General features: G+C 41.1%; 1 protein-coding gene across 3 annotated transcripts in view; it reads right to left on the reverse strand.

Moving 5' to 3' along the window:
* RNF123 (ring finger protein 123) overlaps positions 1 to 15,454 on the reverse strand; it is a 594,888-nt gene that overhangs the window by 145,500 nt on the left and 433,934 nt on the right. For all 3 annotated transcript variants that reach the window (XM_030205297.1, XM_030205296.1, XM_030205298.1), the window contains exon 33: positions 5,621 to 5,809. In XM_030205297.1, the coding sequence (XP_030061157.1) occupies positions 5,621 to 5,809 (189 nt within the window). The remainder of the gene's footprint in view (positions 1 to 5,620; positions 5,810 to 15,454) is intronic.

Below are 15,454 nucleotides of genomic sequence, written 5' to 3' on the forward strand. Positions count from 1 at the left end.
AACCGCTATGTAGATAATGATGACGAAAAAGCCAATTTGCTAAATAGATACTTTTGTTCTGTTTTCACAGAAGAAAATCCTGGAGAAGGACCGCGAGGGACTGGCAAAAGTACACCTGAGAATGGAGTGGATATAGCACCGTTCACGGAAGAGAGTGTGTATCAACAACTTGGAAAGCTAAAGGTGGACAATGCCATGGGACCGGACGGGATCCACCCCAGAATATTGAGGGAGCTCAGAGAGGTTCTGGCGGGTCCTCTTAAAGATTTGTTTAATAAATCCTTGGAGACGGGAGAGGTTCCGAGGGACTGGAGAACGGCAGAGGTGGTCCCGCTTCACAAAAGTGGTGATAGGGAAGAAGCTGGAAACTACAGGCCGGTAAGCCTCACTTCGGTTATTGGAAAAGTAATGGAAGCGATGCTGAAGGAAAGGATAGTGAATTTCCTGGAAGCCAATAAGTTGCAAGATCCGAGACAACATGGTTTTACCAGAGGGAAATCGTGCCAAATGAATCTCATTGAATTCTTTGATTGGGTAACTGGAGAATTGAATCATCGACGTGCTATAGAAGTAATCTACTTAGATTTTAGCAAAGCTTTTGACACGGTTCCCCACAGGAGGCTCTTAAATAAACTAGATGGGCTGAAGATAGGTCCCGAAGTGGTGAACTGGATTAGGAACTGGTTGACGAACAGATGACAGAGGGTGGTGGTAAATGGAGTTCGCTCGGAGGAGGGAAAGGTGAGTAGTGGAGTGCCTCAGGGATCGGTGCTGGGGCCAATTCTGTTCAATATATTTGTGAGTGACATTGCCGAAGGGTTAGAAGGTAAAGTTTGCCTATTTGCGGATGATACTAAGATTTGCAACAGAGTGGACACCCGGGAGGGAGTGGAAAGCATGAAAAGGGATCTGAGGAAGCTAGAAGAATGGTCTAAGGTTTGGCAATTAAAATTCAATGCGAAGAAATGCAAAGTGATGCATTTAGGGAGTAGAAACCCACGAGAGACTTATGTGTTAGGCGGTGAGAGTCTGATAGGTACTGAGGGGGAGAGGGATCTTGGAGTGATAGTATCCGAGGATCTGAAGGCGACGAAACAGTGTGACAAGGCGGTGGCCGTAGCGAGAAGGTTGCTAGGCTGTATAGAGAGAGGTGTGATCAGCAGAACAAAAGGAAGTGTTGATGCCTCTGTACAAGTCGTTGGTGAGGCCCCACCTGGAGTATTGTGTTCAGTTTTGGAGGCCGTACCTTGCGAAGGATGTTAAAAAAATGGAAGCTGTGCAAAGAAAACCTACGAGAATGGTATGGGATTTGCGTTCCAAGACCTATGAGCAGAGACTTGCTGACCTGAACATGTATACCCTGGAGGAAAGGAGGAACAGGGGTGATACGATACAGACGTTCAAATACTTGAAAGGTATTAATCCGCAAAAAAATCTTTTCCGGAGATGGGAAGGCGGTAGAACGAGAGGACATGAAATGAGATTGAAGAGGGGCAGACTCAAAAAGGATGTCAGGAAGTATTTTTTCACGGAGAGGGTGGTGGATGCTTGGAATGCCCTCCCGCGGGAGGTGGTGGAGATGAAAACGGTAACGGAATTCAAACATGCGTAGGATATGCATAAAGGAATCCTATGCAGTAGGAATGGATCCTCAGAAGCTTAGCCGAAATTGGGTGGCGGAGCAGGTGGGGGAAGAGAGGTTGGTGGTTGGGAGGCGAGGATAGTGGAGGGCAGACTTATACGGTCTGTGCCAGAGCCGGTGATGGGAGGCGGGACTGGTGGTTGGGAGGCGGGAAATACTGCTGGGCAGACTTGTACGGTCTGTGCCCTGAAAAAGGCAGGTACAAATCAAGGTTTATCTTGTTGGGCAGACTGGATGGACCATGCAGGTCTTTTTCTGCCGTCATCTACTATGTTACTATGTTACAATGAGGATAGAATAGAGACCTTTGGATCTGGCCAGGAACAGATAATTGGAGACTTTAGCAAGCGCTGTTTCAGTTGAATGAAGGGGGCGAAAGCCAGATTGAAGTGGATCAAGAATAGCTTGAGAAGAAAGAAAGTCAAGGCAACGGTGGTGAACAGCACGTTCAAGTATCTTGGATAGGAACGGGAGGAGGGAGATGGGGCGATAGTTGGAAGGACAGGTAGGGTCCAATGAAGGTTTTTTAAGGAGTGGTGTGACTACGGCTTGTTTGAAGGTATCAGGAACAGTCGCTGTTATTGCAGGAAGATTTCAGGAAAGTGGTCTAGGCCATGATATTGAGAAGCTTGGATTACTGTAATGTTGTTTACTTGGGGTTACGCAGTTCTTGATTGCAGGCACTCCAGGTAGTGCAGAATTTTGCAGTAAAATTGTTGTTTAGACTTTCTAGAATGGAGTGTGTCACAACATATCTTAATTGTTTGAAATGGTTGCCTGTTAACTTCTATCACTGCTATTACTTACACATCATGCATTGTATCAAGACTCTTCTGTCTACTTGACCGTAACTTGGTATGTACCGACACGTGTTTTGCGGTCACAGGATCAATATAACATTACATTACATTGGATTTCAAGACTGCCTAATCCATAAGTTTCTAGGTGGTTTACATTAAAATATAGAACCAAAAACCAAGACAGAACCTTGGGAATTACAAATGTACTATAAAATTAAATAAAAGAAATTAACTAACAAATCTTTTAAAAAGAATAGTCTTCAGAAGTTTCTGAAAACTATCATAACTATTCAAACTCTCCAGTTTTAAAGCAAGTGAGCTCCAAATATTGGGAGCCTGAGAAATCAACACCTGCTTAAAAAAGCCAAATCTTTTTATGCCCTTAGGAGAAGGAACTGCAAAAGGAGAAGAATAGTTCGATCTTCTGTTTTTCCTAAGATCTATAAACTTTACTTGCTCTATCAAGTAATTTGGAGAGCTTCCAGTTAAAATTTTAAACAAAATGCATGCCAAACTATAAAGGCAAGAAGGAAAATGATGAGAGCAATTCTTTAAGGAGGAAAAACTTCATAAACTCTGTATTCACTGTATATATTCGTGAATTACAGACTGTTATCGATCTCCAGCGTATTTCACCATCGAGATCATGATACAGGTTCCTCATTATTCAAAACCTCCGCTAACTAGTCAGTATTATAACTCTGGTTTTAATTTATCTTAAATACCAAAATACTATAGTGGAATTAGAAAAAGGCGACAAAGATGATAAAGGGGATGGGACATATGATAGAAGTATATAAAATAATGAGTGGAGTGAAACAGGTAGATGTGAATCGCTTGTTTACTCTTTCCAAAAATTCTAGGATGAGGGGGCACACAATGAAGCTACAAAGTATTAAATTTAAAACAAATTGGAAAAAAAAATTCTTCACTCAGCGTGTAATTTAACTCTGGATTTCGTTGCTAGAGAATGTGGTAAAAGTAGTTAGCTTAGCGGGGTTTAAAAAAGGTTTGGATATCTTCCTAAAAGAAAAGTCCATAAGCCATTATATTAAAATGGACTTTGGAAAATCCACTTCTTATTTCTAGGATAAGCAGCATAAAACATTGTACTGTTCTAGGATCTTGCAAGGTACTTGTGACCTGGATTGGCCACTGCTGGAAACAGGACATTGGGCTTGATGGACCATCGGTCTGTCCCAGTATGGCAACACTTCCATACTTATGCACACAAATTTCAGCATGTTTCTCCTGCGTTTCAAGAGCTTCACTAGCTATTTACACACACATTTAAAGCATATAAGATTGGACTACCTGATTATTTATCCACGTTCACTATTCCCTACTCCCCTGAGCGTTTACTTTGCTCCATAAACGATTACTGTTTAATTCTTCCAAATCCAAAATAAGCTCGGTTAGAATTTACACAAACTATACTGTACTATATTGATACTTCTATACCTCCTTTAATGATGTCTAAGGTTAAGTTTTTTTTAGCTCCTCAGTTGTCCTCTAATCCCTACAGGTGGTAACAATTGACCTACCATAATCGAATTCTGCCCATATACACTTTTATGAACTAAAAATCCAAACTTAAATTTAATTTGTGCATCCATTCTTAACCAATGTAATTGCTGCAATAAAGGGCTAATTTCATTATATTTTCCCAAGCCATATATCAAGTGGGCAGCCATATTCTGCAAAAGTTGTAAACAGCTCAGCTGCTGTTTGTTTTACAATGAGTTACAGTAGTCAAGTAAAGGAATTAAATTCGCCTGAGCAAGTGTTCTGAAACTAGATGTGCTCAATGATGATCTTATGATTCGTAATTTATGTAGGTGAAAAAAGAATTTCCTTACTACACCATTAATCTGATATTTATAGGGAAGATTTGAATCTAACATTATACCTAGTACTCTAGAACTGGATTCTATCTTTAAGGAAATTCATGAAGAAAGAATAATTTTTTCAGAAGTTACTTTCTGAAGTTCGCCGAACCATACTAATTTAGTTTTTTTTTTGAGTACTACATTTTAGAAAATTTGAAAGTGCCCACTCTTCAATCAGTGCTATATAGTGCTTATCATCAGCAATAAAGCCTTGTCTAGTGTTTTTTGTACCAGATAAAGTACAAAGATGTCATCAGCCTCGTGCTTTTCACTTCTAGGCACCATTTCAATGGAATTCTCTCCCACTTTCTATCCGCTCAAACTCATCTTTCAAGAAGTTTAAAAAAAGCCTTAAAAACCTAGTTGATTGAGCATGCATTTAACTTAGTTCAGTAGTTTGAGGGATGAGGGTGTGCTGCATCATACTCCACTATTGTCTCCCCTCCCCTCCCCTCTGGGCCCCTCCATCCTTTTGTTTTACTAAGTTCTTTGTCCTAATTCGTCCTAATTCAAGAATGCTTGAACCTGTCCTATCTACAAACTGTAGTTCCTTTCAAACTTTTTATTTTATTGTTATTTTAGATTGTAAACCGTCCTGATCTGCAAGTCAGCTTGAGTGGTATAGTAAGTTTTAATAAACTAAATAATAAACTATATGGATCGTGTAAAAGCACATTCTTTTTTGCCACTGTGAATACTTCTATGCTCGTATAACATATCATGATTAATTTTATATAACCAGAAAACTCTTTAGAAAATTATCCCCATACATAGCAGCACTGAACATACAGATACCTTACTAAACATATAGGTTTTTTCTGATTATATGACTGCTATCTGATTAATTTTTTGACCTGCCTTCACCCTAGACCTAACCCATTATACAGATAGTACTGGGCCAAATATCTGACTGAATGACCCAATGTCAATAGTAATCTGTTTAAGTTTCAAAAATTTTCATTTAAGTTATACATTCACTGTACACGGGCGAACGTATAACTTCTTTTGAATATTGGGCCAACTGTTTCTAAGAAATAGAGTGGATCAAAGAAAGATATTCAAAGACAAAATTGCAGATCTTTTGAGACTACACTGCTGATAGACACCTTCTTTTAATGTCTCAAGATTTATGTGGTCCAAAACATCATGTACAGCTTCATCTCTGGATTCATCCTATAAAAGACATCCTAACCATCAAAGGATTCAGTTTTCTTCAAGAATAGCATGGGATAATAGAATCCTACTGTGTCTGGACAACCCTGTACAAGACAAATAGCCCTTTTCCATACCTGAGCAAGTCGTCTGAGAAGCAGCTCAGAGGAGGGACGGTTCCAGTCCAAGAAGATCTGGGGGGCCAGTGTGACAGTCATTTCAAGAACTCGCAGCAGGCTGACTGATAAATCAAAGCAGGTTGCACACACTTTGAGCTGTCGGCTGTCCACAAAGTTCCTCTCTAGACGTTCAGCTGCTTGTTGAATCTATCCACAGGAAAAAGGAATAAACTGAAGTCACGCTTGTGCATAAGCTGCAGCAATTCAAGTCCGAATGGTTTATTAGGTTCAATACACCGCCTTCCATACAAACATCAAGGCATTATACAATGAAATTAGGGGTGGGCAATGATCAAACATTTTAATTGCACCTCTGGGCTGGATGGCTTTGTATTAGCAAATTTCCATTGGGCAGACTGTATAGAAATTATTAAAACCAGCTGAATACAATGAAAAGCTGCATACACATGTTTCCTTCCCATACTACATAGTGTTGATATTATTTTTTGTTGATATCTTATGTCTTGTATTAAAATTATTATTTTATTGCAAGAATATTTAATCTGAATGTTTTTAACTGATATTGATTTGATATTTTATTGTATTATGTTTTTAGATTTGATCTGTTTTTATCTTATATGATTTGACTGTGTTTTTAGATATGTTTTATTATAAAATATACTATGTGATGTTTATGTTTTATTCATTATGTATTTTTATTTTGTAGTTTTTTTGTACCCCTGACGCAGCCTGAGGGCGAAACGTGGCCACGTCGGGTAACCTTGTATTAAACCACTTCTTCTGTTACCCTCCTGTTCACGGAAGAGAGTGTGTATGAACAACTTAAAAATCTAAAGGTGGACAAAGCAGTGGGACCAGACGGGATCCACCCCAGGATATTGAGGGAGCTCAGAGAGGTTCTGGCGGGTCCTCTTAAAGATTTGTTTAATAAATCCTTGGAGACGGGAGAGGTTCCGTGGGATTGGAGAACGGCGGAGGTGGTCCTTCTTCACAAAAGTGGTGATAGGGAAGAAGCTGGAAACTACAGGCCGGTAAGCCTCACTTCGATTATTGGAAAAGTAATGGAAGCAATGCTGAAGGAAAGGATAGTGAATTTACTAGAAGCAAATAAGTTGCAAGATCCGAGACAACATGGTTTCACCAAAGGGAAATCATGCCAAACGAATCTCATTGAATTCTTTGACTGGGTGACTGGAGAATTAAATCAAGTACGTGATATGGATGTAATCTACTTAGATTTCAGCAAAGCTTTTGACACAGTTACCCACAGGAGGCTCTTGAATAAACTAGACAGGCTGAAGATAGGACCCGAAGTGGTGAACTGGATTAGGAACTGGTTAACGGGTGGACGCCAGAGGGTGGTCTTAAAATGGAGTTCGCTTGGAGGAGGGAAAGGTGAGTAGTGGAGTGCCTCAGGGATCGGTGCTGGGGCCAATTCTATTCAATATATTTGTGAGTGACATTGTAGAAGGGTTACAAGGCAAAGTTTGCCTTTTTGCGGATGACACCAAGATTTGCAACAGAGTGGACACCCCGGAGGGAGTGGAAAACATGAAAAAAGATCTGTGGAAGCTAGAAGAATGGTCTAACGTTTGGCAATTAAAATTCAATGCGAAGAAATGCAAAGTGATGCACTTAGGGAGTAGAAATCCAAGGGAGACTTATGTGTTAGGTGGGGAGAGTCTGATAGGTACGGACGGGGAGAGGGATCTTGGGGTGATAGTATCTGAGGACCTGAAGGCGACGAAACAGTGTGACAAAGCGGTGGCCGTACCTAGAAGATTGCTAGGCTGTATAGAGAGAGGTGTGACCAGCAGAAGAAAAGAGGTTTTAATACCCCTGTATAAGACGTTGGTGAGGTCCCACCTGGAGTATTGTGTTCAGTTTTGGAGGCCGTACCTTGCGAAGAATGTTAAAAAAATGGAAGTGGTGCAAAGAAAAGCTACGAGAATGGTATGGGATTTGCGTTACAAGATGTATGAGGAAAGACTTGTTGACCTGAACATGTATACCCTGGAGGAAAAAGGAGAAACATGGGTGATATGATACAGACGTTGAAATATTTGAAAGGTATTAATCTGCAAATGAACCTTTTCCGGAGATGGGAAGGCGGTAGAACTAGAGGACATGAAATGAGATTGAAGGGGGGCAGACTCAAGAAAAATGTCAGGAAGTATTTTTTCACGGAGAGGGTGGTGGATGCTTGGAATGCCCTCCTGCGGGAGGTGGTGGAGATGAAAACGGTAACGGAATTCAAACGTGCGTGGGATAAACAAAGGAATCCTGCTCAGAAGGAAAGGATCCCCAGAAGCTTAGCCGAGACTGGGATGCAGAGCCGGTGGTGGGAGGTGGGGCTGGTGGTTGGGAGGCGGGGCTAGTGCTGGGCAGACTTATACGGTCTGTGCCCTGACAATGGCAGATACAAATCAAGATAAGGTATACAAAAAAAGCAGCACACGTAAAATTATCTTGTTGGGCAGACTGGATGGACCGTGCAGGTCTTTTTCTGCAGTCATCTACTATGTTACTATGTAAAAGAGGTAGAAGGTAGACCAAATCTCTACTGTTTGTGTGTATACATATTGTGCAATTTGTTTTCCATTAATAAATCATTTTTTGCCTGTTAAACGATCTGCTCTGTTCGTTTTCCATCTTGGAGTTTGCAGACCGTCTGCCTTTGTGCTTTCTTGGACCCGGTCTTTTTCTGCAGTCATCTACTATGTTACTATGTAAAAGAGGTAGAAGGTAGACCAAATCTCTGTCAAACAGTAGGTTTATTTAAAAAATCAGTTCCAAAGACTCGAAGCAGTCCTGCGTTTCGGCACTAAGTACACCTGCTTCAGGAGTCAAACAAGATATTCCTGCACCATTGTCTCAACCATGCATTGAGACTTCTGAGCTCTGCCTGCCTTTTTGGTGCTGTGCATGGAAAGGGGAGCATCTCTGAAAATGCTACTCGGGAGGATCTGAACTTCAGTTTTCTACCTACCAGCCTAAATTTGGCTTCCAGAACCTCCCTCTCACATTTTTCTGTCTTTGGTATCCACATGTACCAAGACAGCTGGCTCCTCCCCAGCACTAAGATCCTATTTAGGTGGCACATGAGGTCCACCACCTTCGCACCAGTCAGGCAAGTCACCAGGCGATCCTCACGTTCAGCAGCCACCCAGCTACCTACATGCCTAATAATTGAATCATCAACTACAACAGCTGTCCTAACCATTCCTACCTGTGCAGTTGTTCTCGGAGACATATCCTCGGTGCGAGAGGATAGTGCGTCCCCTAGTGAGCTGGTCCTGGCTACAGGAGTACTTCCTACTTCACCAGGGTAATGCTGTCCTTCTAGGAGACCTCCCTTCTCCAAAGCAACACAGGGGCTGCCAGACTGGAGGTGAGACTTCTCTACAACGTCCCTGTAGGTCTCATCTATGTACCTCTCTGTCTCCCTCAGCTCCTCCAAGTCTGCTACTCTAGCCTCAAGGGAACAGACACATTCTTTGAGAGCTAGGAGCTCTTTGCATCAGACACACACATATAACTGCTCATCAACTGGGAAATAATCATACATGTGACACTCAATGCAAAGACTGGACAGCACCCCTCTTGCTGTGGACTGCATCTTAGTATTACAGATTTAATTAAAACTTCTCAAGGCACTAGGGATATTAGATTAATATAAAGACCCTTAAGATTATATAGTACAACATGTAATTTATTTAGTTTTTGATCTCAGACTGTATTTCTTGTCACTTGAAGATCTAGGCTATGTGCAGTGCTAAATGCAAAAGACTGGATAGCACCCCTCTCGCTGCTATGAAGATAGCCGCTACCTAAAGGTCACGGAACAAAGAGCTCTGTAGACCCCGATCGAAATTCAGCAATAAAATAGCTAAGATTAACTATAAAATTGCGAGGAGCGATCGCTGAACCAAAATCGGAACTCAGATAGACCAACAGAGCGTTTTCCGCGAAGCCTGTTGGACGACTCTGCCGAGAACGGCGAAAACGGCGATCACCAGGCAAGTTAGCTGACCTCGTGGCAACTAATCAACCCGACCGAACCCGCGGCCTTCCAAACATCCCACCAGATGAGGAAACAACACCAAGTGAAACGACCGACCAGCGGCGTCCACCCGCCAAGATCACAAGCAAGCTCTCGAAGAGCCGGGAGAAGAGAAAGGGGCAAACGGTACCTCGGCAGATCTGGAACAGGGAGAGGCAACTGCTCCTCTCCCCAAGAGAACCGTACGAGTCCTAAGCGCCCGAACCTCCCTCCCGCTTGCGGACCTCCAAAACAGGCAGACGTGATAGGCGCCCCGTCGAAGCAGCGACCACCCGAAGAAGCGACTGAACCAGGACATCCACCTACCGGAATCGCGGACGCACGAACCACAAAAAAAAAAAAAAAGAAGGAAGAAGACCGGAACACGATACCTCAACAGCCATGAAGCAGGGAGAGACAGCGGCACTTCTCTTGAAGGACTACACAAGACCTAAGTGCCAGACTTACCTCCTGCACGCCGAAAGAAGGAAGACGGCGGACAACAGCACAGCTCGTAAGCAACACTAAAGATGTGAAGCTCTGAATATCACAAAGCAGACTTCTGTGTGGTAGTTTGCTGAATCAATTCCGGAAATAACTTTCTAGTCAGTAATTTGTTTGTTTAGTCAAGCAGGATAACTGAGAAGTTTTGAACGCTCTACAATGGACTTCTGTGTTGTTGTAGCATGCTGAATCACTTCCTGAAACTACTCTCTAGACAGCATTTTACATAGTTCAGAAGGATAACTCTCTAGTCAGTATTTTGCATAGTTAAGCAGGATAATATCATTAAGTTACTATATCATTGAACTACTTGACGACCTAACCCTCTTGATATAATCCTCTAGTCAGTACTTTGTATAGCTAAGCAGAATAATATCACAAAGTCACTGTATCATTGAAATGTTGGATGACCTAATCCTCTAACGCTTAACTGCCTTCTACATCTCTTATAGAATCACAATGAACTGTAGACACGGGAACGGCTAAATTGTATTACCACTGCTCTATTCAGTTATCCTGTTCTACACTACTATACACTGAACTACACTACGGACTGCAAGCACACACACTAAACAGCACGATTAACTGTAACTTTTTGATCAACTACCATTGTTACGCATGGCTAAACACTAACCCAATCACTCCGCTGCACTACACAAACTAACACCAACATAAATACTAGTAATCTACTCCTATCTATTGCCTCTCTCTAATCCTTCATGCACTCACAACCCCTCTCACGGACAACAATATACCCACAACACACAAACCACACACACTACACAATGACAATAAACCTACCCAAAAAATTTAAAAAATGGTACCGAAAACCTACCACCCAAGGACACTACCAACAGAAAGGAAAGAAAGGACCCAACAAATTCAAACACCAAGAAGACAGAAACTGATAGAAATCATCACAACCTCAAACCCAACCGAACCCCACCAACTAATACAAATGGGTTATATTAATGAAAGATCTGTAGTTAACAAAACTACGACAATAACAAATTGGATCACAGCTGATAAACTCGATCTCCTACTCATTAGCGAAACCTGGATCCATGACTCCAAAGACCCCATAATCTTAGAGCTTTGCCCTCCAGAGTACAAAATTACTCACTGGACAAGGAACGGAAAAAGAGGAGGAGGCATAGCCATAATCTACAATTCCCAATTCACAGTCACAACAACAGTTGAATCCATACTTCCCCAACTTGAAATAGCCTCAGTCAGAATCAACCACCCAACCCTACAGGACCCAACCTTATCCTGTTTTACAGACCACCAGGCAACTGGCAAGACCTCCAAACGCATTTTATGGATTTCATATCAAACACTTGTATCTCTACCCAAAACCTTCTTATAGCAGGCGACATCAACCTCCACCTTGAAGATAATAACCTAAGCAACGTATGCGAGTGCAAGGACTTCCTCCAACTATGGGAGCTCCACTGGCCAGACATGCAACCCACTCATAACAAAGGACACACACTAGACATCATCACTCACAAATTCTCATCCGAACCAAACCTCGCATTAATAGTTACAAAGTGGACAGCTACACCATGGTCCAATCACTTAAGAGCAAATCTCTCCCTTCAATGGCGAACAAAAAATGCACAACAAAAACAAGAACAGCAAACCTATACTACAAGAGGCAAATTAGACCTGCTAATATTTTGACAACAATTCTATAACGACGAATGGACAGCATCTACAGACTCCCCTCAATTTCTCTGTGAATGGGACAACAGATGCAGAACCATGCTAGACAACATAGCACCGCTCCAAACCAGAACCTCACATAGAAATAACTCAATACCTTGGTTTAACGAAGAACTGAAAGAACTAAAAACACAAGTCAGAAGATTAGAACGAGCATGGAACAAGAAAAAAGACGACTCCACACTCAAAGACTGGAAACAATTACAAAGAAAATAGAAATACACCATCAGACAAACTAAAAGAACATATTATAAAACAAAAATCGGACCAAACTACAAGGATACACATAAACTCTTCTTACTTGTAAACAAACTACTAAATACTACACCGGTGACTTCTAACAACATAGACACTCCATCTGCAACCAACCTTGCGAATTACTTTAAAGAAAAAATTATAAAGCTACGTCTTATGATACCTACCAACATAACTGATTATGCAAACATCCTTGAGTGTTTAGACCCAATAATTAAGGAATACCCAGCAAACCGATCATGGACTAACTTTGACCCACTCTCGTACGATAACATCTCACAATCGCTTGGTAAATATGACAAGTCGCATTGCAAATTAGACATCTGCCCTTCTAGCCTTATTAGATCTGCCCCTCAACAATTCAAAACAGACCTCATGAAACACCTAAACTATATGCTACAAAATGGCCTCTTCCCTACGGATAAAGGAAACATTCTACTTACTCCTCTACCTAAAGACGCTAAGAAAAGCACAATGGACCTAACCAACTATCGCCTAGTAGCATCTATTCCGCTCATAACCAAACTCATGGAAGGCGTAGTGACGAAACAACTCACTGACTACCTAGATAAATACTCAATTCTGCATGAATCGGAATCAGGATTTAGGTCAAATCACAGTACTGAAACCGTACTAGTCTCTGTAATGAACTCATTTAAACAAGCAATTGCAACTGGCAACAACATACTCCTCCTACAATTCGACATGTCCAGTGCTTTCGACATGGTCAATCATGGAATACTACTACACGTACTAGAATACTTCGGAGTTGGAGGCAAAGTTCTCAACTGATTCAGAGGATTCCTGACCACCAGATCATACCAAGTAACAATGAACGCAGATATATCAGTCCCATAGACACCTGAATGCAGAGTCCCCCAAGGATCCCACCTCTCACCAACCCTCTTCAACCTAATGATGATACCCTTAGCCAAGCTACTAGCCAATCAAAACCTCAACCCCTACATATATGCAGATGATGTCACGATTTATATCCTGTTTAAACATGATCTAAACGAAATCACCAAAGAGATCAACCAAAGCCTCCAAATCATGCACTCCTGGGCGGATGCGTTCCAATTAAAACTCAATACAGAAAAAACACAATGTCTTGTACTCACCTCACAACATAACACAAGCAACTTCATCACCATAACCACACCAAACTTCTCTCTCCCTGTCTCAAATACTCTGAAAATTCTTGGAGTTACCATAGATCGAAACCTTACACTCGAAACCCACGTGAAGAATACAACTAAAAAGATGTTCCACGCCATGTGGAAACTCAAAAGAGTAAAACCTTTTTTCCCGAGATCCATCTTCCATAACCTGGTACAGTCAATAGTATTAAGTCACCTGGACTATTGCAATGCACTGTACGCCGGCTGCAAAGAACAGAATATTAAGAAACTCCAAACAGCCCAGAACACCGCCGCCAGACTTATAGTTGGAAAAACAAAATATGAAAATGCAAAACCCCTAAGAGAGAAACTTCACTGGCTCCCACTTAAAGAACGTATCGCGTTCAAGATCTGCACAATTGTACACAAAATCATCCACGGAGACGCCCCGACCTACATGCTAGACCTTGTGGACCTGCCTCCCAGAAATGCCAAAAGATCATCCCGCAAATTTCTTAACCTTTACATCCCCAGTTGTAAAGGACTAAAATACAAGCTAATACATGTGACCACCTTCTCTTACATGAGCACGCAGATGTGGAATGCACTGCCAACCGACTTGAAAACAATCGGCGAAACGTCTAACTTCCGTAAATCTCTGAAAACGTATCTCTTCAACAAGGCCTATAAAGAAAACCCATAGCTTAACTACACCACATAACTAACCCACTCCAGCTCTGATAGTCATCTTTCTACAACTATCGACCTGTACATTTTCTCTCACCCTTTATCTTGTTGCATCACCAATTGTATTTGTTAACTTGGAATGGCTATGCCATAGCTAGTCTCTATAAGCCACATTGAGCCTGCAAATAGGTGGGATAATGTGGGATAAAAATGTAATAAATAAATAAATAAATTTCTTGTCACTTGAAGATCTAGGCTATGTGCAGTGCTAAATGCAAAAGACTGGATAGCACCCCTCTCGCTACTGGACTGCTTTCTCCATCTTTGTACTTTTTGAGTTTTTCAATAATTTAAATTTGTTAAGGTATTAAACATATTAGTCTAATATTAAAAAAAACTCTTTAGCTTATATGGAAGAAAGATGGGACTTGAAAATAAGACAAAGCTGCTTAAACTTAACCCTAGAAAAGACCGGCAACCAGTGCTCAGTGCGAAGATGGGGAGTGATGTGGTTGAAGCGGTGTGCTGAGTGAAGAACCTTAACAGCAATTGATTAGACAAGTTGGAGACGCTTCAATGAATAAAGAGAGAGGCCTGCAAACAGACAGTTACAACAATCTATACGAGAAACAACAAGTGAGAGGAGTGGTCAAGTGAACAAGACAGAGGGATCAAGGAAAGGATGGATGGGGTGAATGTGTTGAAGAGCAAAAAAAAAAAAAAAGAGGAGCGGAACAACTGAATCAATCTGAGGTTTGAAGAAGGTGAGACAAAAATCAAAAATAAAGCCAAGAATCTTAATAGTTTCACGGTAGTGTTTGTAGAATTGTATTTCAGTCTAAACAGTTTAAATTCTTTGACCCCAGACAGCTGAAGGAATTTATAATAAGTAGGGAAGAAGTAAATGTTAAGGTGTAATCCTATATAGACACTGATTAACCGGAGCAGGTGGAACTACCCAGATCGGGCGCATCATTGTAAATTGTGTTACTAATTTATTTCTTTTTAGATTATTTGAATAATCTTTCTTCTTGGATCAATTTCTTTAACTTGTGGTCGATATAATGTTTATAACTTAAGTTTAGGAATTATTTCCGTTGGACATTTCCAAATTGTGTATTATCATCCATAAATGTGAAGTTATGTTTGTTAAAAGCTTAATAAAAATAATAATTTTAAAAAATAGTTTCACGGTAAGGGACAGGGTGACCATCAAGAATTGGGGGAGGAGGTGAAGATCTTAACATGGTTCAAATCATACTTGATCAGTAATTTCAGGTGACCTGCAATACAAAATATCTAGTTGGATACCTATGACATCTGGAGTGCCCCAATGTTCTGCACTTTCCGCTATATCGTTCAATCTGTACGTGCGTCTGATTTGTATAGTTTTATCTCCCTTGGATTTCCAATATATTTATATGCTGACGACTTTCAGTTTTTTTGTGCCAGTTGAAGAAACTGTGAAATTTATTATTTTATGCGTTACTATTT

This window comes from Microcaecilia unicolor, chromosome 6, assembly GCF_901765095.1.
Source record: "Microcaecilia unicolor chromosome 6, aMicUni1.1, whole genome shotgun sequence".
Lineage (NCBI taxonomy): Eukaryota > Metazoa > Chordata > Amphibia > Gymnophiona > Siphonopidae > Microcaecilia > Microcaecilia unicolor.